Consider the following 24578-nt stretch of genomic DNA (forward strand, 5'->3'; position numbering starts at 1 on the left):
TATTCTGAGAGAAATCCTTTGAGAGCAGTGTAACAGCTTTCATTCTAAGAAGGGTTTCAACTTGGAAATGTCTTCATGAAGTGTTTGTGCCAGCAAAGGATAGGATTATAAGCACTTAGAGTAATAAAAACTGATAGTTTTATTGCTCTGCCTACTTATCTACATTAACTTATTAACTGTCTGCTAATGAGAAGACTTTGGGGGCAGGGAGGAGGTTGTGCAGAGAGAGATGGACTACTTTTCTTCATCTTCTCATAGTCTAAAACAAGAATTATTGAATGGCATAGAAGCATTTCGTTAGCTGTATGTTCATTGAACGATCAGAGTTCAGTCAGGAGAGTAGAGTCATCAATGAGCATATTATAGGAATTAGGCCTTACACATTTTTAAAAAATATTTATTTATTTATTTTGGCTGTGCCGGGTCTTAGTTGCGGCATGCGGGATCTTCACTGTGGCATGCGGACTCTTAGTTGTGGCATGCATGCGGGATCTATTTCCCTGACCAGGGATCGAACCTGGGCCCCCTGAATTGGGAGTGTGGAGTCTTACCCACTGGACCACCAGGGAAGTCCCCTTACACAATTTTTAAAGGATCTGGGGAAGTGCAGGTTCAGAAGGGGAGTTGGTAGATCAGAGGCATCTCCAGCCAGTCTGAGAAGCCACATGTGTCTAGCTGCTGAAGTGGGAATGCAAGCAGGAAGCTCATGAGGAGATATGGGGGGCTCTTGCCTCTGTCTATACCCAAGCAGTGGGCTGGAGCAGTGCCTGATCAGTAGGAGCAGTAGTTGGGAAGCTGAATGTGGAGCTGTAATTTACTTTGCAGTGGGTGTTTGTCACTTCGTTGGACTAGAATGACCTTCAGAGAATAGTGGCTGCTGCTGTACTTCTGCCTGCCAAACCATATGCAATTCCTGTTTGGTCAGCTTTAAGCTGGAACCGTATAGGGAAGAATTGTTGTTCCCAGCTTAACCAGATCGACACAGTATAACCCCCTGCAGTCCATCCCTTTTCAACTTGGCATCCATTCACACCCCTTATAACCATATTTAACTTCCAAATGAAGAGAGTAGAAAGATTATGCTTCCATCCACAAGGTGCAACTATCTTCCATACACCTGAAGACATGCTTACTCTCCAAAAAAGATACGAAGTCTACTTTATTGATCATGAATGTTCATTTCTTTTCTAGCTGAGTCACTCTCCCCCTTTGAGATCCTGCAACTTAAATACTGAGATAAAAGGTTAACCACAATTTAAGCATCTTATATTAAATCAGTAGTTCTCAACGGGAGGCAGTTTCTCCTCCTAGGAGACATTTGGCAATGTCTGGAGACATTTTTATTGTCACATCTAGTAGAAGGGGGGCAATGCTACTGGCATTTAGTGGGTAGAGGCCAGGGATTCTGCTAAACATCCTACAATGTGAGAGACAGGCCCCCAGAACAAAGAGGTATCTGGCCCCAAATGTCGATAGTACTGAAATTGAGGTGTTAGACAGTGGGGAAGTGACAGAGATGGGTGTGTTAGTCGTCTAGGGCTGCCTTAACAGAACACCACAGACGGGGTGGCTTTAACAACAGAAATTTATTTTTTCACAGCTCTGGAGGCTAGAGATCTAGGGTCAAGGTGCCATCAGGGTTGGCTTCTGGTGAGATCTCTCTTCTCAGCTTGTGGATGACTGTCTTCACACTATGTCCTTACGTGGCCTTTTCTCTGTGCGTGCACATGTGCAGAGAAAGAGCAGGAGAGAGCAACCTCTGGTATCTCTTTGTCTTATAAGAACACCATTCCTATTAGATTAGGGCTCCACTTTTGTGACCTTATTTAACCTTAATTACCTCCCTAAAGGTCCTGTCTCCAAATACAGTCTCGTTGGGCGTTAGGACTTCAACGTATGGATTTAGGGGAGACACAATTCAGTCCATAATAATGAGGATAAAGAAATAATTGGGTAATTTATAGACAAATATATTTATTTCAAAATAAGGAAGAATTACCCATAGCTACTACACTCCTCATTTCTGTCACCAGACATGTGGTCATAGCTGATATTTATAATTTCCTTCTTCCACTACTCATTCCATAGTCCCTTTGCCCTTGGCAAGCATCTCAGCTGGTCATGGTTCCTAGTTTGGTGGGGTAACTCAAACTTTCATTCCTGAAGTGTCTGTGCCATTCGAAGCCCTGCCTGTTTTGGGTTGTGGTACTTTCCATTAAGTTTTATAATAATACGTGGGAAAATTAAGGCATGTCCCAGGAGAGCTACATTCCAGATGTACTCCTCTTTATCATCCCTGAGCCCTCTCTGTGGTAGCAACTCAGTTTCTCCTTGAGAGTCAGAATCAATTACCCCACTCAGTGCAGTAATCCTCTCTGCCTATTGATCACTGGCAGGGGGAACCCAAAGTGGCCAAGTGTGGCAGTATCAATTTCTAACTTAATGCAACCATTGCTTATTCTCTAATGGAAGCCTTTTTCCCTTGGGAACTAAGACCTCTAGACCATCAGAGCCAAAAGTTGTAGGGATAGGAAGCAAAAAATTTTACTGTAATAGTAAGGAGCTACTCCCATTTTCTACCTCTTGATTTCCAGACCTGTGAATCCTGGCTATGGGAGAAACAACACCATATATTAGTCACTGGTTTAGAGCATGTAGAGAATCCTGGAAGACCTTGCCCCAGGCCTGTAGGTGTTGCCAGCCAACTAGTGCTGTTATTGAATCTTCAAAAGCCCATTCTACTTTTTGTCACCCAGCAGCTTCAGGATTGTGGGGAAAATGATAAAATCAGTGCATTACACAAGCATGAGCCTATTGTTATACTTCATTTCCTGTAAAATAAGCTCACTGATCAGAAGTAATTCTTCTAAGTAAAATACCATAACAGTGAATAAGGCATCCTATAAATTCACAGATGGTGGTTTCCATAGAAGCATTGTGGGCAGGGAAGACAAATTTATATCCAGAGTAAGTGTCTATTCCAGTGAGCACTGAGTGCTGCCTTTGGTTTTTGATTGAAGTGGTCCAGGGACCATATCAGTGGCTCTGTTGATTCCGCTGTTGGCAGATTGAACATTCAGCAGTGGTTGTAAACAGATCAGCTTTGGTGAGTAAGTCCATGTTGCTGAACCCTTGCATTACCTCCTTGCTGCCATAACCATTTAGTTTATGAAACCATTGGGTAAGGACAGGGGTACCTGGGGAAAGAGGCTAGCTAACGTCCACAGAGCAGGTCATCTTGTCTACTGATTATTAAAATCTTCCTCTTCCATGATCACTCTTTAGTGAACATTCATATAGTACTGAAATATCTTTTTTATCTGAGCCCGTTTGGAGAGGTCCATTCACATACCTTTTCTCCAGAGCTCCCTTTTCTGACCATCCAGCAAACCATTAGTCATTGCACATGAAGCAGTGTAAATCCATACTTCTAGCCATCTCTCCTTCTAGGCAAGATAAATAACCAAGTATAACGTTCAGTGTTCTTCCCCCTGGGAAGATTTCCCTTCACTGCCGTCCTTCAGGGCCACTCCCGAGTGGGGCTCTGGTGCTGTAGCTGTTCATTTTCAAGTGGTGCCAGAATGTTGTGCAGAACCATTTGTAAACCAGGCCTGTATTTTTTTCTTCCTTGGTCAGCTGGTGACAGAGAACTTTCCATGGGGCCATGGGGGCAGGCTGAGAGGGAGGAGATGATTTAGCAGTAGAGGTCATGGGAATTTGAGCCACTTGCCTGCACAATTTATGTGTGCCTACAGGACCTATACAACCCTTATCTTGTATATTCCACTTCCTCTTGATGACAGAGTGCTGTGTACACACCCAATTTTGCAGCTTGGTGAGTCAGACAATACCTAGTTCATAATGGGTAGTTCACATGGTAACTTGGTGACCTGTGGTCGAGTGTTGAGCCAAAGGCAGAAGCACTTTCTCAAAAGGAGGCTAATTACCTGCAGAGGATGGTATAACTTTCCTCCAAAATCCTATGGTTCTGTACTGATTCCACCTCTAGGGGCCTACCATGGTCTCCGTAAAACATCACTATCAGCCACACACTTCAGTTACCATCAGAGCTGCTGGATCATGTGGCCCAAGTGGCAGAGCAACCAGGGTCTCCATTCAAAAAAGGATTAAAAAGCAGAATGGTTGGCAACGGTGGGAAGTGCAGGCCCAGCGTGGAGGAGCAACAGTGTGAAAAAACATTTGAAGTGAAGGAGGAGTAAATCCTGTAAAGCTGATGTCTCCAGTGACTTTAGAAAAGAAATAGAAAATCATCATAAGCTTTCTCTGCCTGAAGATTTCTTTTTTATATATATAAATTTATTTATTTTATTTATTTATTTTTGGCTGTGTTGGGTCTTTGTTGCTGTGTGCGGGCTTTCTGTAGTTGAGGTGAGCGGGGGCTACTCTTCATTGTGGTGCGTGGGCTTCTCATTGCAGTGGCTTCTTTTGTCATGGAGCACGGGCTCTAGGTGCACAGGCTTCAGTAGTTGTGGCATGTGGGTTCAGTAGTTGTGGCTCGTGGACTCTAGAGTGCAGGCTCAGTAGTTGTGGCGCACAGGCTTAGTTGCTCTGCGGCATGTGGGATCTTCCCAGACCAGGGATCGAACCCGTGTACCCTACATTGGCAGGTGGATTCTTAACCACGGCGCCACCAGGGAAGCCCTGCCTGAAGATTTCTATCACTTCTGGAATTTCTGTGAAGAACTAGATCCTGAGAAGTCAGCGGATGCACTTTCTGCAAGCCTTGGCCTTTGATTAATGGGTCTTTACGAAGTATAAAATGAACAAAAAATCAGCAAGCCCAATATTAACCTTCACTGGAGATTTTACTATGACCCTCCTGAGTTCCAGACTGTTATTACTGGAGATAATAAAATTCAGTTCCATGTGGGGTATTTCAGGGAGTCTCCTGATGAACCTCCTGTATATGTTGGTACAGATGGAGCAAAGAAAAATTGTATAATTGATCAAAATGGAGATAATGTGTTTGCCGCAGTCAAATTTGTTTTGATGAAAAACTTAAGTAACATAAAAAGAAAACTAGTCTCTTGAAAAACATAGATGAAAACTGCACAGAAGCAGCCAGAGCACTGGGTTACTCATTGGAACAGAGAACCATGAAGATGAAACATAGAGATAAGAAAGTCAAGACAAAGACTTTTCATGATGCAGGCTTAGTTGTCCCAGTAGATGAAAATGATGCTGAGTACGGAGAGCTCCCTGAAATGGATGCCAACTTCAAGGGAATTTGCAAGACAATTTTTGAAGCACAAAGTGATGAGAGACTAAAAGCTTTTGCTCTCATTCAGCGATGACTTTTGTGCAGTTTGCTAGTGATGAATGTGATTATGGGATGGGGCGTAAGTGGGAATGGACTTCCTTGTTATGGTTCAGACTATTGTCATAAAGTTACCTGCCAACTTTTACCTCTTACCTATACTCTGTTGAAGAGAAGTCTCTTTGCAGAAATTATTGAAGATTTTCTGGTAAACAGGAGTAAAGAAAACACAGACCAACTTGCAGCATGAATGAGAATTGGCTTTCTTTGGTATATAATACTTTAAAGCATTAATATTAAACCTGTGATTTTTTTTAAGGAGTACATAAAATAAACTGATGGAAACGTTTACTAAAAACTTTTATAAAGCTAAAAAATAAAAAAGATTAAAAGTCTGCTTCTGCCCCTGCCCTCATCTAAGGAACATTTTCACTAGAGTACGGCATCATGTGATGCAGGATATGCAGGGGCCTATGGGATACCAGTGGATATGTATTTCACCCAAATTTGCTATAGTTGTTGCTTTTATTTTGACATTTTCTTTTAGTATAGTTAAATAATATAATTTAAAATATAATTTTAATATATTTTTTAAATTATAAAATATAATTTAAAATTTTGAGGGACTTCCCTGGTGGCGCAGTGGATAAGAATCCGCCTGCCAATGCAGGGGACGTGGGTTCGATCTCTGGTCCAGGAAGATCCCACACGCCGCGGAGCAGCTAAGCCCATGCGCCACAGCTACTAAGCCTGCACTCTAGAGCCCACGAACCACAACTACTGAGCCCATGAGCCACAACTACTGAAGCCTGCGCACCTAGAGCCTGTGCTCCACAACAAGAGAAGCCACCGCAGTGAGAAGCCCATGCACCGCAACAAAGAGTAGCACTCGCTCGTCGCAACTAGAGAAAGCCCGCGTGCAGCAACGAAGACCCAACACAGCCAAAAATCAGGTAAAATTAAATCTTTAAAAAAGTAAAAAATAAATTAAAAAAATAAATACATGGAATTGTTTTAAAAAAATGAAAAAATAAAAGTTTGAGTCAACTTATCAAGTTGAATATTTACGCTTTTATGACAGGTTAAAAGAAAATGAATTTTTAAAATAAACTTTTGGGGAGAGGATTTGCAAACTAAAGATTTATAGATTGCATATGGGGAAAAATTCTTTCACTTATGAAATAGCAACAGTAATGCATAGTTTATTTTTTTAAAGAAATTTATGTTTGAACAAATAATTCAATGTAAATTCAGTATTTCAATTTTGGGTGTGAAATAAATGTGTTATTGAATTTAATAATTGTTTCGTGTATAGCATAAACTGATTTCAGAGATGTATGACAGTTTTTAATAAATTTTTTCTTCAGAATTTTTCCTTGAGCTTTTTTTTTTTTTTTTTTTGGCTGTGTTGGAGTCTTCATTTCTGTGCAAGGGCTTTCTCTAGTTGTGGCAAGCGGGGGCCACTCTTCATCGCGGTGCTTGGGCCTCTCACTATCGCGGCCTCTCTTGTTGCGGAGCACAGGCTCCAGACACGCAGGCTCAGTAGTTGTGGCTCATGGGCCTAGTCGCTCCGCGGCATGTGGGATCCTCCCAGACCAGGGCTCGAACCCATGTCCCCCGCACTAGCAGGCAGACTCCCAACCACTGCGCCACGAGTGAAGCCCGTTCCTTGAGCTTTTAAGAGAGAACTTCTAGGTTATTGCATTCTGGTACCATTCTATAAATTCTCTTATCTTTACATTTATAAAGCTCCTCTTCAACAAAGAGTTGCTGAACTTTAAAGTAGTAACTAGAAGATTTATATCACATAAAGAATTTTTTTGTACTTCTGGTATATAACTCTAGATGAACAGGAAAGATACCAACCTACTTCTGTTTTTGTTGACATGGTCCTTTGACTTCAAGCGTCTTAAAACTTTCATGGTTTAGTCTAGCTAATTTGAATTCACTATAAACAAGTTTCATCTGATTTTTGTCATCAGTGTGACTTGTATAACTCATGAAAAGATGCTTATCTTGGTAGCTAAGCAAAAATAGGAAGCACGCGGAGATAAAATAAGGCTGAATCAGTAAGGGCTACAAAGAAAGAAAGAACGTTGAGGCAGGTGAGAACTCCAAGGCTTCAGAAATAGGTCCTCGGGGAAGGAGATCTAGGAACAAGAAATTACCTGAAGCAAGAAGGTGTTAGTTGTCTCCTCTGTAAGAAATAAAGCGATAGAAATTAGAGTGTGGTGGTGAATTAGAGTTAAATGAAATCATTTAGGAAATAAGAGTTGCAAATTGGCTAACCCTGGCAGAGTAAACCTAAAAATATGCAGATGATAATCACAAAATAAAATTTATGAGAAAACACAGCCTAAGATTAGCAGTCTCCTAGTCATTAAAGCAAACCTTGACTGTAGTGTGCGTTCTCAGTAAATGTGGGTTGAATGAATGAGTTTTTGAAAGTAGCTTCAGTTTGCAAAGTAGATACTGATCAGGAAGCAGAAATTGGTTGGTGGGTAGGTTACAGTGGGAATTGTGCAAGGTTATTGAGTAACAAGATCAATTACTCCTACCTAAGACAGGAGAAGCTATCTGAAACACAAAGGAAGCCAAATTGGTTGGGGCCACCTAAATGAAGTTTACTACTTCATGCAACAAGTACTTAAGTTCCGTGCTAGGTGTTAGTAAAATACGGGTGTATGTGTGTGTGGCTTGTTGGGTATCCTCACTAGGTCAACCACTGTATCTCTAGACTAAAGTACAAAATTTAAGGTACATCCTCTTGTGTGCCACTGCCCTAAGTTCCTACCTGCCACCTAAATGCTGAAGAACTTATTTTGCTGATACTTGTTTTAATTTCCTCTTTTAAAAGGAATAAAAAGGAAGAAGTCCATATCTGTGCCCTTTATTGTCTTTTCTATCATCTATCCGCCCTCTCCCTCTCCCCCTCCTCCACCTAATCTTTCTACTTCCCACAAGTCACTGTTCTTTTCTCTTGCACTAGGGAGAGGAGGTTCGATGTCAGTATGTTGTGACATGTGCAGGACTTCACTCAGACCGTATTTCCGAGTTGAGTGGCTGCAATCCCAATCCGCGAATTGTACCATTCCGGGGAGATTACCTGCTCTTGAAGCCAGAAAAACGCTATCTTGTAAAAGGGAATATTTATCCAGTAGGTAGTACTTCTGCCTTCTCAAGATGGTTGTGGGCAAAAAGGGGAATGAAACAAAAACTTTTCCCGGGGTGAGAAGTAAGATATTTTGAAGGACTTTTGGTGCAATCATTCCACCTGTTTCTCTTGTGGTCGAATCCCCAAATCTTTATTCCGATATCATAGTCATTCAATTATAATGACTTGCCCACAAGTACAGGAAAGCTTGAGTGCACCATGGGAAGGGCTGTGAAGAAAGAACCCAATTCTTCCACTTCTCTGGTGGAAGGAGTACTCATAACAGAACTTTTCCTTATAGCATGCCCAGATGCCAACCCTCTTTCTCAGTTCACTGTCTATAAGTGCAGAAAAGGGGATTTGGCCACTGTGTAGTTTCATGGTGTAGCGAAGACAGAGCCGTTTAAATGAAAAGCTCATTCTTCTGTCTGGAACTACTAGGTTGAACAACCAGTATTCAGCTATTTAATGTTTTTGACCTTGCCAAAACTTCCATTTCATCTGTTCCAAGTATTGCATTCCCACTTTACAAAAGCCTGTGCTATGAAGGTGTGTTTTTTTCCAGCAGCTCTGATTTTATTTGCCACCCACATATATCCCTACTTGGGGAGGGTGGAGGTGGGGAATAACCTAAAGTAGGACAGTTGTTTTTTTTCTTTACCCAGAAAGAGGAATAGATGGGACAATGTACCTTATTGTCATAGCATCAGGTTTCCTGTGTGGCATTTCTAGGCAGAAGCATGTAAATAGAAAAGTATTATCTGAGTACAGATCAAAAGTAATGCAAATCAGATGCATGGGAAGAAAATGTTTTATATTACCAGTTGAATGTTTGCATGTGTAATAAAATGCAGTATGAAATGGGGCTAATAGTTCTTTGCTCTGTTAAATCCATAGGTCCCAGATAGCCGATTTCCTTTCCTAGGAGTTCACTTCACACCAAGGATGGACGGCAGTATTTGGCTAGGGCCGAATGCAGTTCTTGCCTTTAAACGAGAGGGTTACAGACCCTTTGACTTCAGTGCCAGAGATATTATGGATATAATTATCAAGAGGTAACTTTATTTCCTTAAAAAAATGATTTTATGTGCTTATATTTTTAATATGGGAATTTTTTCTTTCTCGATATTCTGTTTATTGGATAAATTTTCATATTTGTGATTGGTATATTGGTTTTTTAATTAATCTAAATTAAGAGCTTTGTGGAATAAGCATAACATTTTAACTACTTCAAGAACACTCTGATGAGCCAGGGTGAGGTTGTGGTTAAAAAGAACAAGACCAAGAGCCACGAGCGATCGCACATCTGAGAATCCAGATCTTGTTTTGCTAACCTTCTAGCTGAGCTTGAAAAAAAAACAGAAGTTTCTCTCAAAATCAGTAGATGGTTTGCTTTGATAAGATCATTTCAGGCCAGTCACCATGATTTTGAAAACCTCTGGAGAAACTGCTGATAAGCAAGTTTGTTTCTTTTTGTGGAAGACTAACAGTACTGCTGTGTTGACCTGGAATGCAGCGTGTTTACTATTGTAAGAAATAACCCAGTGAAGTATTTTGTCCTTTTAGCACTGTTGCTCTCTAGAGGGTTTCACATCATCAAAATCACTAGAAAGCTTTTAAAGCTATACTTGAGTTTCACCCTGCACAGATTCTGAAACAGGTTTAGGATGGGGCTTCCTAGCACGTATGCTTGTAAAAATACAGATGTACATAGGCTCCCCAGAGTCTCATGTGAGAATCACTACTAGAGCGTCTCACCTCTGGCTGACTAAAGAAAAGTAGGGTAAATGTCCCACATGTTTAATGCCACGATTTAAAGATCTTTAATGCCTTTTGAAAGCACATAACATTGAATTAGAAAGCCTTGATGTTGGCAGGCTTTATCCTAGTTTGAAACCAGCATTCCCTGGGAATTTGAGTTTGAATGGTGTTTACTTTTAGAGTTGGGAAGGTATTCCTTTGATGAAGTTTCCTTCTTACGTCGGCCAAAAGCTGATTTTCTTTTAATATGTGGTTTTTCTGACTTTGCATAGATTTCTGTGATGCCACACCCCATCCCCAAATCTAATAGCTGTAAAGGTGTTGTATGATAATAAAGAATTCCTTTCTTTCATAAAGATTTTATTTTCTTTGCTTTCAGTGGCTTGATTAAACTGGTGTTCCAGAATTTTTCCTATGGAGTTAATGAAATGTACAAAGCCTGTTTTCTCAGTGCAACAGTGAAGCACCTTCAAAAGTTTATCCCTGAAATTACTATCAGTGACATACTTAGGTAAGGAAAAGCCATAAGGGTTGTAAATACAGTCATGTCCTAGGTGAACTTGGGAGGTGGGTCTGACTTGGTGACTTGTAAGCACACTTTCAATCAGTGTGTCCACTGAATTTTTGTGTGCTCTCTCTTTCTCAACAAGTTGTTCATTCCCCTTTGGGCATTGCTGCATCATGGCCCTTAGTGCTTGAACTAGGTCCATTTATGATTATCTGGACTACCTTACAGCATTAAGCTGAAATCTCCATTTCAGTTGTGTTATGATGCCACCTTCACCTTTGTGTCTAGCTTTCATTCATGATAAACATCTCACCTGAAGTTTTTTTAATCTCCCTGGCCACTTACTCTTGTGATTCCAAAGCCTTCTGACTTTTAATTCTGTATAAGATCATTGATCACCATGTTACCTAATTAGGTAATAAGCATATTAAAACATTATACTTTGATTGATTCTTAAAAGCTTTTAGAAACATACTCATACCTGGCATCTTACCTTGCTTCCTCTGTACTTATTTTGTTCTTTCTTGGATCCTACTTCCCTCAAGGACTATTTGTAGAACAGAAGTGGGAAATAGTATGGTAGCAATCAGTCTGAGTCCTTGCTGTGGGGGTGTGGGGCAAAGGAAGGATTACTTAAAAAAATGTTTTTTTCTTAAAGATAAAAGGCTTTCTGGACTTGATCTATACCTTGTCCTAAATGCCACACAAGCCTATTTTCTTTTTGGTGATATTTTTAGGGTGCTCATCTTTTCCCCTGAACCAGCCATTTGTTAGGCCTAATCAGCAGTGGTCTTTGAGATTCTCTCCTCCCTGAATCCATCCCGCAATGAATCTCTAGAGCACTAAGTGTCTGTCTCCTCAGTAACAGCTGCTGAACTTGCCTGGTGTAATATATCAGCAGCTCGACTCTGTATCTGGGAAGAGAGCAGTAATCATGTCAGCTGTCTCCCTCAGGGGAGCCTCCTGGTCTAAATCTGATTCTCATGTATCATTCTCAGACCAGCCTCTTTGAATCCTTAGAAGAACTATTAAAACCCAGCTAATGTTTTTAACTCTTATCTCTCTCAGCCCTCTACTCACCTTCTGAAATAGAAGGGATAAAAATATCTAGGCTTTATGTTCTTTCACTCACCTATAAATGAAGGCTTTTATGTTTTCAGTGGTCTGCTTTAGCAGACTTGTTATGTTTTATATCTGGAAATAGATTGGTCAAATCTAGTGTCTTTTACTGCTGTTAATATTCCTTGGAAAACACAATAGGTGGGCATAGTGAATTCTGTGTATAAATAGTTGCAGTGAATTCACTATGCAGATTTGATTACCACTCTTTTGTAGAAGCCTGAGGAAAACTCTTTAGACCAGTGGATTTCACATGGTAGAACTGAACCTTGGGGCTTGTGGGTTTTGGTGAATACCCTTGTCTCTGGGTGGAAAGGTGTGAATTTCAGTTACCAGTTTCATTACCAGGTAGTAGAAAAGGGCACACAACACTGTAGGCAGGTGGATTTGGGGACAAATTCAACCCAGTCACAGATGAGTTTCTTTCTGAAGATGGAGAAGCTGAACATATTCAGCAATTCCATTTGATTCCTGTAGCTCTTAAATGCAGGAAATTATCAGTAACGAAAAGTGTAGAAGATATGTTTGATACCATTTATATGTTTATACTGTGTATGTATATGGATTGCACATGTAATGTGAAAATAAAAACAAACACGGGAGTGATAAACACCTAACTGAGGAGAGTGTTTATCTCCGGGGAGACAAGAGAATGGGATGCAGAGAGTTTGACAGGGGGCTTCTATCATATCTATAATGCTTATTTCTTAAGCTGTTTGGTAAAAAAAATATTGATGTTCATTATGTTATTCTCTGTACCTTGTTATATGCCTAGAATCTTAAATAATAATAATAATACAAAAAAATAATGTCAATAGACTTCCCACATTTTGAAGCCTAAGTCCTGTTTGCAACCAGTATAACACCATAAATGCCCTATCATTAATATTGGGGAAGAAGCATATTAGGTAGTTCTGGATAGTAAAAAAGAACCAAAGCAACACTTTTAGTGGAATGTTTAGCTCAAGATGGTGTCCTTTAGTTGCAGTAGCTACCAAAAGGGATCCAGTTGGACTTCTCATTGCCCAGCCAGAGTATCTTGGGCAATAACTTACCAGTGAACATTAGATTGGAATGTAAAGTTATAACCTGTCAAATGTATGCATTAGGTATACAGACTTCTCATTATTAAATGATGATCTCTAAGGTTCCTAATTTTAGCTCTAAAGTCCTTTAATTTGTTCTGTGATTAATTTTGACATGGTAATCTAACAGTAGTTTGTATCTGTTAGCATTGTAAGGATGTAAAATATGATGACATATTTGCCAAGATCCCCTCTTTTTCCCACACTTCATTTTGAAAATATATTCTTGGGAGAATTCTGTAGTAAATTTTCAGACAAGATGTTTTCATTGTAAGTGATAGCTAAAGACTACACTACTGTGAAATGCAAGGGTAAAAGCCAAAAATCCTGCAATAAAGGTGATTTAGACCCTTTTGCAAAAAAGGGTTTCTCATTCTTGGTACTGTTGACGTTTGGGGCCAAATAATTCTTTATTGTGGGGGACTGTCCAGTTCACTGTAGAATGTTTAGCAGCATCCCTGGACTCTACCCACTAGATGCCAGCAGTACTCCCCTAGTATGACAACCAAAAATGTCTCCAGACGTTGCCAAATATCCTCTGGGGGCAAAGTCTCCCCTGTTTGAGAGCTACTAGTCTAGAGAATTTGGTAACCCTCACACTGCAAAATACTAATAAGAGAGTCTGGAGAAAATATAATAAAAATCCCTTGAAATAATTATAGCTGAGAGTGCAAGAAAATAAAGGCATCCCAGAAACGAAAACAGAGAGGAAATTGAATACCCAAGAACTAGGAGGAATTAGTGCTGATGCTGACTTGGAAAGGTAGGGAGGATTTTCTGATTTTGATGTAAATATAACTGAGTTTTGTTTTAATCTGTGATTTACAGACAATAAAATATGCAGATCTTGAGTGCTCAATGAAGTTTGGAAATTGTATAAACTCATGCATCCACCACACAAATCAAGATATAAAACATTAGGGACTTATATTTTAATTGCTACTCAAGTGCTGGAAAGGAAGCCTTGGGTCTGTAAAAGGTAAAAAGTTGGAACTGAGATCCTTTTGTAAAACCAGGGACTCTGGGAGGGCTGTACCCTCAGTGAAGAGGAAGTCTAGAAAAAAATCTCCTAAAAATCTAGAACCCTGGGCCTTCCCTCACAAGTACTTGGAGTTTCAATTTGTACCACTAGTTTGATCTAGGAACTTTAAGCTGAGAAATGGATCCTGCTTCAGACTAACACTTCTGCCTCTCACTCTCTCACTTTAAACAGATTAGAGTGAGTGAAAATCAGGGTAATTTGACCACAGACTGAATATGGTTGATACTAAGCAGTTAGTAGTTTTGTATTATTATTAAGAATCCTTTTAAGAGAAATATACATTGAAGTGAAATGATACGCCATCTGGGGTTTGCTTTAAAATAATCCAGTGGAGAGAGGTAGACAGAGTGGGGATATAGATGAAACAAGATTGGCTGTGTGTTGATTATTACTGAAACTGGGTAATACATACATGGGAGTTCCTTATACTGTTCATTTTACTTTTGTACATGTTTAATATTTTCCATTAAAAAAAAAGGTGTTCCTAGAATGGTTATACACCTGGAGTGTCTGACAGAAGCAAATATAAAACCTCTGTGGAGGGACATAATTTCAACCCAACGCCCCCTGCTGAATAGGAACTCACCAGCAAAAGTTCCAAAGCACTATAAGTGAGAGTAAGCAGATAGAATAAGTACTAGAATTAGACTCTAACAACTTTGGATAATAGTAATATTAGAAACCATAAAGTAAGTATGCTCCAATGAATTTTTTTAAAAAGGGAATGAAAAAAACTGAAAAAGAATAATAATTTAAAAAATACCCTAGGCAAATTTAGAAACCAAGTAATCAGAATTTCTAGAAATGAAAAATATAGTTCTTAAATTTTAAAACTCAAATGATTAAGTTAGACAGCTGGTTGGACCTCCCTTAAGAGAAAATTAGTAAATTGGAAGGTAAATCTGAAGAATTTAGAGAACAATGTTGTAAGCTAAAGATGCATCATGTGCAAATTAAGACATGGAGAAGATGAGAAGATTCCAGCCTACATCTCATAGGAGTTCCAGAGAAGTTGAGAAGAGGCAATACTTTGAAGAGAAGTAGTTGAGAATTTTCTGGAATGGACAAAAAGACATAAAATTCAAGATGTACAGTGAGTCCCATCTGAATTAAAAAACTAAATACAAGAATGTAAATAGATTATATAACTTCCAAATAGTAGAGGAAGAAAAAAGAATGTAGAAAACTCAGTAAGTCAAGAAAGGAGGTGGGAAAACTTCAGAAAAAGATCGGGTTAAATAGCATAAAATAATATAGTTGAAATCAAATATCAGAAATTATAATAAATGCAAATGTGTTAAGACAGAGATTATCAGGTTGGATTTTAAAAGTCCACCTATGTGTTAGGCAAATGCTTATTCGAAGAAAGATGAGTCCTAGGTTCATTTTAGATAAAAGACACCTTAAGGTAAAAAATTATTGTTATAAATAAGGAGGGTCACTATAAATTTGTTGCATATGATAACAGAGCTAAGAAATACAGAGAACAAAAACTGACATAACTGGAAGCAGAAATCAAATCTATAATTGTGATGGGTGATTTTAAGACATGTCTGTTGATAGATGATAGCTCAAGCAGATAAAATATTAGGTTTGAGGGGAATTCCCTGGTTGTCCAGTGGTTAGGACTCGGTTCACTGCTGGGGTCCAGGTTCAATCCATGGTCGGGAAGCTAAGATCCCCTCAAGGCACTCGGCATGGCCAAAAAAAAAAAAAAAAATAGATTTGAATAACACAATTAAAACACTTGATTTAGGGACTTCCCTGGGAGTCCAGTGGTTAAGACTCTGTGCTTCCAAGGAACTAACATCCCACGTGCCGTGCAGCATGGCCAAAAACTTAAAAGACCAACAAACAAAACCACTTGATTTAAGGGATGCATAGAACTCCCTCACCCCCGTTATAGAATACTCATGTTTTTCAAGCCCTCACAGAACATTTACTAAGGCTCAAAATGATCTAAGCCCTAAACCAGTTTGTCAACAAAATTAAAAAACTGGGCATGGAAAAACCATGTTCTCTTGTTGCAATCCAGTTTGGTTGAATATTAATGACAAAAATACCCTTTCTTCACATTTGGAAATTAAGATGGAATGGTTGACTTGCCCTATATCACCACTCCCAATTTAAATATGCTCCTGTGAACTTCTGTTTTTAGATTAACAGTAGATCCCATGTGAGTTTTATAAAATACTAAATTGTCCTATTTGGAACTGTCCAAAGATGTCAGTTATAGCCTGTCATAGCTGTTTTCTAGCCCACAGGATTATGCCTGCCACAGAATAATAAAGCAATAAATACAACACTTCTCAGAAGAATGAGTGCCGTTAGTTACATATTTACCTGTTGTTTCTAGACATATTTAAGGGTCTAGGCCTTGCATTTCTATTAAATTTAGCTACAAATATGGCAAAATATGTGGCTACAAATAGCATTAAACAGTTAAATATAGCTAAATTCACAAATATTAAATTTGCTGAATCATTTATTCTTTCAGTTATTAAAATAGAATTTAAAAGTATTGAGAGTTAAACAATTAAAATTTTCTATCCCTATTGAATACTTCCTATGTACACAAGTCTAGACAAGGGGGCAAAATAGGGCTGTTGTATAAGATTCAGTTCTGGCCCTGAAGATGTTTATGGTTTATTTTACCTGAAATTTCAAATTTATAGTATTCATCTCAAGCTGAGATATTCTGAGGGGGAATGCCTATATGTAATCATGCAAAGAAAAACCCTGAAATTTCATTAAGTGCTGAATAGGAAGCATGAAGAATTTGGTAATTTAAACATGCCATGTTAAATAGTTACTTTAGTTTGAACTAAAGTGAGTTTCTTAGAAAAAGTTAATCTTGTATATTTTTTTTACAGTTTAGATTATAGGTTTTGAATACTTGGGCAGGACTGTAGGGGATGTCGAGAACATAGTTGGTGTTTGTAAGAGGAATAAATAAATATAGACACATTTTTAACTGTAGTTAATCAGTACTAACTTCTATTTGCTTAGAAAGAGTAAGGAGAATATACTAACTAAGCCTTCATGGAGAGGAAAGTTTTTATTTTGAACACTCAACATCAGTAGGTAGTCATGCCACTGTGTGTCCCCTGCATGTTGGCTTTCTGTGAGATAAAAGGAGAAGGACAAGAAAACTCATAGAGATGCTCACATCAGCAATAGGAGCATTATCCAAGAAAAGAGAGGAGAAATGCTGTTTTGATTGGTTGAGAGAAGCTACAAACACAGAATGTACAAAGTAGACCACACACTGGCTAATAGGCTCTTATGTATCCTTACCCTAAGAAATTTCAGCTTCAGTCCCATTCTGTCTTTTTGTGCTGTATTTTTTGTGGTACGCGGGCCTCTCACTGTTGTGGCCTCTCCCGTTGCGGAGCACAGGCTCCAGACGCGCAGGCTCAGGGGCCATGGCTCACGGGCCCAGCAGCTCCGCGGCATGTGGGATCTTCCCGGACCGGGGCACGAACCCGTGTCCCATGCATCAGCAGGCGGACTCTCAACCACTGCGCCACCAGGGAAGCCCTTTGTATCTGATTCTTCCTTGGAAATCCTTACAGCTCAAAAATCTCCTGTCCAGATTCCCTGCAGCCTTCTATATTACAGATTACTTTTATTACAGAATCTTTCACCCCTGTTGTTGTAATTCTTATTTATCTCTCTACAGATAAACTGTATAGCTATGTAACTTCAGGCAAGTTACTTAATCTCTCTATTTTCTTTGCTGTTAAATATAAACTATAAACATATCAGCCTCTTAGAGTTGTTGTGAGGATTAAATGAGAGAATTCCTATCATGGAGTAAGCACTTGGTAAAAAAATAGCTATTATTATCATGATCTTTCCTCAGCCAGGCTGAGGTCTTAGAGGGCAGTGCTCTCGTATTGTTCTTTGTATCTTCCTCAAGTGCTTATCTGCATCTGCCCAGAATCAATAAAAAGTGTTTAATATTGTTGCCTGATTTCTTGAGTCTTGCTGGTGTGTATAAGGCAACTGTTTGCAAACTGGGTTTTCTTAAGCAGTTTCAGTGGAGGCACTTTTGGACTCCAAAATTATTTTATCCAGATTTTATCTGTAAACTTTATTTTTAAAACTAAAAAAAAAAAATCTAATTTGTAAACTCAAATGTTGTAAAACAGAACTTTTAATGTTAAAGGCTCTTACTGTATTAACATGCTGTTAATTCATTTTTGTGCTTTTCCTTTAATTAAGAGAGTGTGTCATTTCTCTTTAATTAATTGAAGGTTATCCTGATATTAAATGCTAAACAGTTAAAAATCAAAACAAACTACAAAGCCAGAATTTGCTGCCATTTGCAAATATTTTTTCCATAACTTTTAATAGTGTACAACCAAAACATAAAAATACTTAGAATTCTGTAGCGTATGTAGGAATGTAGCTGACACACATAATTCTTGCTTTCTTTACTTTGTATTATCTTGCTTTCTATTCTAGTGATTGATTGTATAATAAATTCATTTTGTAAATTTAAATAAAAATACATCTATTCTAATTAAATATGTATTTATCTGCTAATTTTGGAAAGAACCCATTTGTGTATTTTAGGGTAAGGATATATGCTTGACAGGCTACAACTGGCAGCCTTTGGCTAAACACAAACCTATTGGGTTTTCACATAATTGTGCATTTAGAACAATAAAGACTTTATTGCTTTAAGAATACTTTGAAACCACTGACACGTATGTAAAGTGTCCTGTCACTTCTAGTCAGATGACTACCACTCTCGCTTTTGCAGAGGTCCAGCTGGAGTAAGAGCCCAAGCCCTGGATAGAGATGGAAATCTCGTAGAAGATTTTGTATTTGATGGAGGAGTTGGGGATATTGGAAATCGCATTCTTCATGTGAGAAATGCACCTTCCCCTGCTGCCACTTCTTCCCTTGCAATTTCTGGAATGATTGCAGATGAAGTACAACAGAGATTTAAATTGTAAATAATGAAAGGAGCTAGGTATGCATTTTAATCTCCACATTCAGCAACAAGAATGTACTAACTACATTCTTTAAGTTTCATTTAAGAAAAATGGTTTAAAATGTCATTTTAGATAACCACTGAATTTTTTAAATTATGTAATGTGGAAATAATGATTTTTTAAAGTCCATGCTCTTTAAAAAGGTACAGTTGTATCTGTCCTGAATTCTTGACTTTGTTAATGACCTGTCCTCACCAACCATGATCTAGAGATTTGGCTTTTTTGGAATTTCTGGGAACTATAGCATGAAAAAGTGATTATTCCCCTAACTTTTTGACTTTATAATATCTAAGCTTTTTTGTCTTTCCTAGACAAGAAAATATATTGTAGGTTGCAAACCTTTTAATTTTGAAGAGTCATAGAAAAGCTCACATCATTTAGAACAACAGTATTTGTATTTGGGAATTTAAAATTGTTGATTCAAATACATGAAATTTCACATTTTGAAGTAGTTTGAATAAGATTCTGTCTTATCTACATTTGTAAGAAATAACTTTGCAAAAGAAACTCAAAGCATTTATTATTCCCAGTTTCTTTATAATTCACTTGGTCTGGTGTCATCCTAAATCTAAACAGCAGTCCACAATGAGTATTTTGCTTACTCTTCAGTCTTCTGTGGTTGAGAAACTAAAAGAACTTAGAATCCTGACACTGACATACAGAACTTTGTAATTTAAAATAGTATTTATCTCTTATATCTCTGTTCTTCAGTCATACCAAGGTTCTCAGATGTTGGCCAAGATCACTAATGATTCATGCCTACTTGACTTTTCCAGAATCCTATAAACCTTTATGAGGATATTTCTTCATTTGGGGGAAATACCTAATTTTGAGGCATTCACTTTTGTACACCGCAAAAGTGCCTTACAATCGTGTATTTCATGAGTATTTTAAATTGTTTAAAGTGCCATACTGTATACTATGTACTATATATATACGTGTGTGTGTGGTATCTGTTGAAATGATTCTTGCAATACAGAATGTTGGAAAATAGAAATATAAATGAAAATATGGTATAACGTGGGGAAACTTATTGCAGAACCACCATTTAGGTGAGAAATTTTCATCCATTCCCTCACATATGCTGTCTCTGGATTAATCTTCCAGTCTTCATTTTTTCTTTCCTCTCGTCTCTCCAAAACTGTGTGAAGGATGAGTCAGAAAGATGAGCATTTTGGTTGATAGCAAAACTTACCAGTTTTCTTCCTTTTCACTTTAAGCCAATGATTACATTGATTGAGCTACCTCATCAATTAATTTGAAAGGCTACACATCATCAGCTCATGTTACAGAATAGCACATCTCAGGTGAATAGATTAGACAGTTCTTCAGCACTTGGGATGAGAATACTGAAAGCAGTTGGAAAGTATTCACAGAGGAAACAAGCCCTAATGGTTCTTCATAACAACTGATTCTTCCAAGAAATGTGATACACAGGGTATTTTCTGTTTCATTGCAAGACTATTAAGAGATGGAAAATATTACAATTCTCTATTTCATTAACAGTAAGATTGCATATACACTAAGCTGTGAAAGACTGAAGTTATAAAAATAACTACCCTAATTAAAGCAACCCCCATTCCATTTGGGTCTTTACTATACCCCAAAAAATACAAGTGAAAAAATGATTGAAAGCATTTTGAATGTGTAGATTATTCTATTTGTAAAACGTTTTTATTTATGTCAATAGAGTTTTGTTGTGGAATAATGCTATAATATTTAAAAGTTTTGTGTATTTCTAAGAGAGAAGAATTGTATATTAATATTAAAAATATTTTAATGAGCTTTGGTGTTGTGAACATAAATTTTAGTTTCATAAAAACTCTGATTCAGTACTTACCTGGGAGGGGATATACCATGATCATGAAGGTGGTTTTCCCAGGGTGCAGCTCATGCATTGCACTCCGGATGTGCTGACCCCTGCAATTTCCCCAAATGTGGGAAACTTGGCTGCATGATTTGTGGTATTGGGGAACTGTGTTTGCGCTTTCCCCTGTTTTTTTCTGTTTTAACAGTAGAGATCCTTCAAGACCGTTTTCTAGGGGTCCAGTGGTTTGTGTTTATCTAATACTGAAGAGAACCTTTAGTGTGTCATCCATTTAATGTGGGTACTGGATGGTGGTTAATATGACACAGGGATATGGAGAAATAAGGATTTTTTTAAAACTCTGATTCATATAAATTTTGAGCTATCAATAGGCTTTAAATAGCAGCCAATCAAAAGAAAAAAGCTTGTATTTGTGTATAATGTAAAAATGAGGTAGAGTAGTTTATATTTTGGGTAAAAAGTGGAACACTAGGGACTTCCCTGGTGACGCAGTGGTTAAGAATCTGCCTGCCAATGCAGGGGACACAGGTTCGATCCCTAGTCCCGGGAGATCCCACATGCTGCGGAGCAACTAAGCCCGTGAGCTGCAACCACTGAAGCCCACGCGCCTGGAGCCCATGCTCCGCAACAAGAGAAGCCACCGCAATGAGAAGCATGAGCACCGCAACGAAGTGTGACCCCCACTCGCTGCAGCTAGAGAAAGCCTGCGTGCAGCGATGAAGACCCCACACAGCCAAAAAAAAAAAAAGTGGAGCACTTTCCTACTTACAAAAAATGGCTTTCCATTTGGTAGTGGTAGCAATATCTGGCTGACTTCAGTGTCATCCTCATACCCAGAGTACCAGGGAACATTATTTCTGTTCCATAGTAGAATGTGTATAACATACCAATACACAGTGCTTTTTCCATGGAGAGGAGGGCAATAAGTAAATCTTTTGGAACTTCATACAAAATTATTGTTCCTCTTGGGAAGACATTTTTGGTATGCCACCTCTTACACGGGGTTGGGGTTCTGGGCATGAGCCTCCCATATGGGTTATAGGGCAAATGATCTATCTGAGTGCCTGCTCCAATTTCTTTCCAGCAGGTGGACTGTTAAGAGGACCAGAGTTAGCTACAGCAACGGACCATGAAAGCGAGTGACAACAACATTTATTGTTTCCTGTGGCATTGCTTTGGTTTGCTACTGACTGGCAGCACTTGCAGCTTTAAATAAATGGAGGAAGTAGGAGAGAGTAAATGCGAGAAAAGTTAAGTCCTTCTTGAAAATGTTTTTCAGTGAGAGAATTTTTTTTTTTTTTTTTTTTTTTTGCTGTACGCAGGCCTCTCACTCTTGTGGCCTCTCCCGTTGCGGAGCACAGGCTCCGGACGCGCAGGCTCAGCGGCCATGGCTCACGGGCCCAGCCGCTCCGCGGCATGTGGGATCTTCCCAGACCAGGGCACGAACCTGTGTCCCCTGCATCGGCAGGCGGACTCTCAACCACTGCGCCACCAGGGAAGCCCTGAGAGAATTTTAGTGGTAAAATTTTTACTGCCTTTTAAAATTTGAAATGTGCTTGGGTCATTCAACTTATCTCCTTAAAGCCATTCTAAATTCTAAAAAGACAAGTAAAATTAGAATGAGGTATCACCTCACACCGGTCAGAATGGCCATCACCAAAAAGTCTACAAATAACAAATGCAGGAGAGGGTGTGGAGAAGTAGGAACCCTCCTACACTGTTGGTGGGAATGTAAACTGGTGCAGCCACTATGGAGAACAGTATGGAGGTTCCTTAAAAAACTAAAAATAGAGCTACTATATGATCCAGCAACCCTACTCCTGGGCATATATCCAGAGAAAACCATAATTCGAAAAGATACATGCACCCCAATGTTCAATGCAGCACTATTTACAATAGCCAAGAGATGGAAGCAACCTAAATGTCCACCAACAGAAAAATGGATAAAGAAGATGTCGTATATATATACAATGGAATGTTAGCCATAAAAAAGAATGAAATAATGCCATTTGCAACAACATGGATGGACCTAGAGATTATCACAGTAAGTGAAGTAAGCCAGACAGAGAAAGACAAATATCATATGATACTGCTTATATGTGGAATCTAAAAGAAAAACAAAAAAGACACAAATGAACTTACTTCCAAAACAGAAAGAGACAGAGACAGAAAACAAACTTATGGTTACTAAAGGGGAAAGGGTGTGGGGGGAGGGATAAATTGGGAGACTGGGATTAACATATACACATTACTATGTATAAAATAGATAACCTACAAGGACCTACTGTATAGCACAGGGAACTGTACTCAATATTATGTAATAATGTATAAGGGAAAATAATCTTAAAAAGCATATATATATGTGTGTGTGTGTGTGTGTGTGTGTGTGTGTGTGTGTGTACAACTGAATTGCCGTGCTGGACAACTGAAACTTATACGACATTGTAAATGAACTATACTTCAATAAAAAATTTTAAAAATAAATTCTAAAGACAAGTAAAATTATTATCAAATTCTTAGTATGATAGCATATTAATTTTAACTCAAATTTATGATTGAGTTTTTGTTATATATCCATAGGCCCTCTCTCTCATGGTATCAGTGTGTTTAATACTTCTATTTTTCAACACTTGAAGCGTGTGTTTCTAATGAGGTTGGAGTTTTTCATTTAAAAAAACAGCTTTTAATTAATGTTTTGAATAAGTACAACATTCATATAGTTGAAAATTCAAAAGTCATAAAAAAGTACACAGTGGCAAGTCTCCCTCTCTCCTCTAGCCTCCCAGTTCTTATCCCTGAGGCAACAAAACTTATCAATATCTTGTGCAGCCTTGCAGAAATATTTATATATAATAAAATACTGTCTCCATTTTTTTTTACACAAGTGGTAGCATACTCTGCATACTGTATTATACATCCTGCTCTTTTCGCTTTGTGGTGTATCTTGGAGAATGTTCAAGTGGCCTGAACACAGTGGTCTGGTTCTTTTTAGATGACTTTATAGGTTCCATTCTCTGGATTTATTATTTGTTGAACCAGTCCCTTATTCCTACTGATGATTATTTAAATTGTTTATTTCTAGGGTGTTTTTTTGTTGTTGTTTTGCTGTAACAAACAATACCGTAATGAATAATACTGTGCAAAGTCATTTCACATATGAGCAAGTATACCTATAGGACATATTCTTAGAATTTATCGGGTCAAAGGGTATATGCCTTTGCAACTTGGATGTTGTCAAGTTGCCCTTGATGGAGATTGAACCAATTTACCAATCTCACCAATAATCTATCAGAGTACCGGTTTCCCCATATTCTCACCAACATAGTATATAATCAAACTTTCTGATCTGTGCTATTCTAATAGGTGAAAAATGATAACAGTATTATTTAAATTTGCGATTTTTGTAATATGAGGTTGTGCATCTTCAATATGTTTGAGACATTTATATTTCCTTTTCATATCCTTTATCTTTTTTTTCTTATTAAGTTTTAGTCTTATTAATTTGCAGGAATTCCTTTAGATGTTAGGGAGATTAACTGTGTAGGAAATGAGTTGCGAATATTTTTTCCAGTTTGTTATTTGCCTTTTGGCTTAGCTTGTGGTGTTTTTCTTTGGTATACATTTTAAAAAATAGAATTTATCAATCTACATTTTATATCATAGTAGAAAGGTCTTTGTACTCCAAAGTTATAAACAGATTATTTTATGGTTTTATTTTTTACATTTAAATATTTGACACATCTTGGCTTTAGCCTAGTGTAGAGTATACAGTATTGATCCAACATGTTTTTCTAGGT

General features: G+C 38.2%; 1 protein-coding gene, 1 non-coding gene and 1 pseudogene across 6 annotated transcripts in view; all 3 read left to right on the forward strand.

The window, feature by feature from the left end:
• Window positions 1–22331, forward strand: part of L2HGDH (L-2-hydroxyglutarate dehydrogenase) — a 51335-nt gene extending 29004 nt beyond the window's left edge. For 3 of the 5 annotated variants that reach the window (XM_060004586.1, XM_060004588.1, XM_069540444.1), the window contains 4 exons: window positions 8268–8435; window positions 9330–9487; window positions 10573–10704; window positions 18719–20733. In XM_060004586.1, the coding sequence (XP_059860569.1) occupies window positions 8268–8435; window positions 9330–9487; window positions 10573–10704; window positions 18719–18914 (654 nt within the window). In that variant the 3' untranslated portion in view covers window positions 18915–20733. Of the gene's footprint in view, window positions 1–8267; window positions 8436–9329; window positions 9488–10572; window positions 10705–18718; window positions 20734–21865 lie in introns of those variants that run through there. The other 2 variants (XM_060004587.1, XM_060004589.1) reach the window with 2 other exon arrangements.
• On the forward strand, window positions 3427–5579 carry LOC132419556 (histone PARylation factor 1-like; annotated as a pseudogene).
• On the forward strand, window positions 20786–20949 carry LOC132421262 (U1 spliceosomal RNA). The gene has a single exon (XR_009518548.1). It is a non-coding gene; the product is annotated as a U1 spliceosomal RNA (small nuclear RNA).
• Window positions 22332–24578: the final 2247 nt, after the last annotated feature.

Source organism: Delphinus delphis, chromosome 2, assembly GCF_949987515.2.
Source record: "Delphinus delphis chromosome 2, mDelDel1.2, whole genome shotgun sequence".
In the NCBI taxonomy this organism is placed as follows: domain Eukaryota; kingdom Metazoa; phylum Chordata; class Mammalia; order Artiodactyla; family Delphinidae; genus Delphinus; species Delphinus delphis.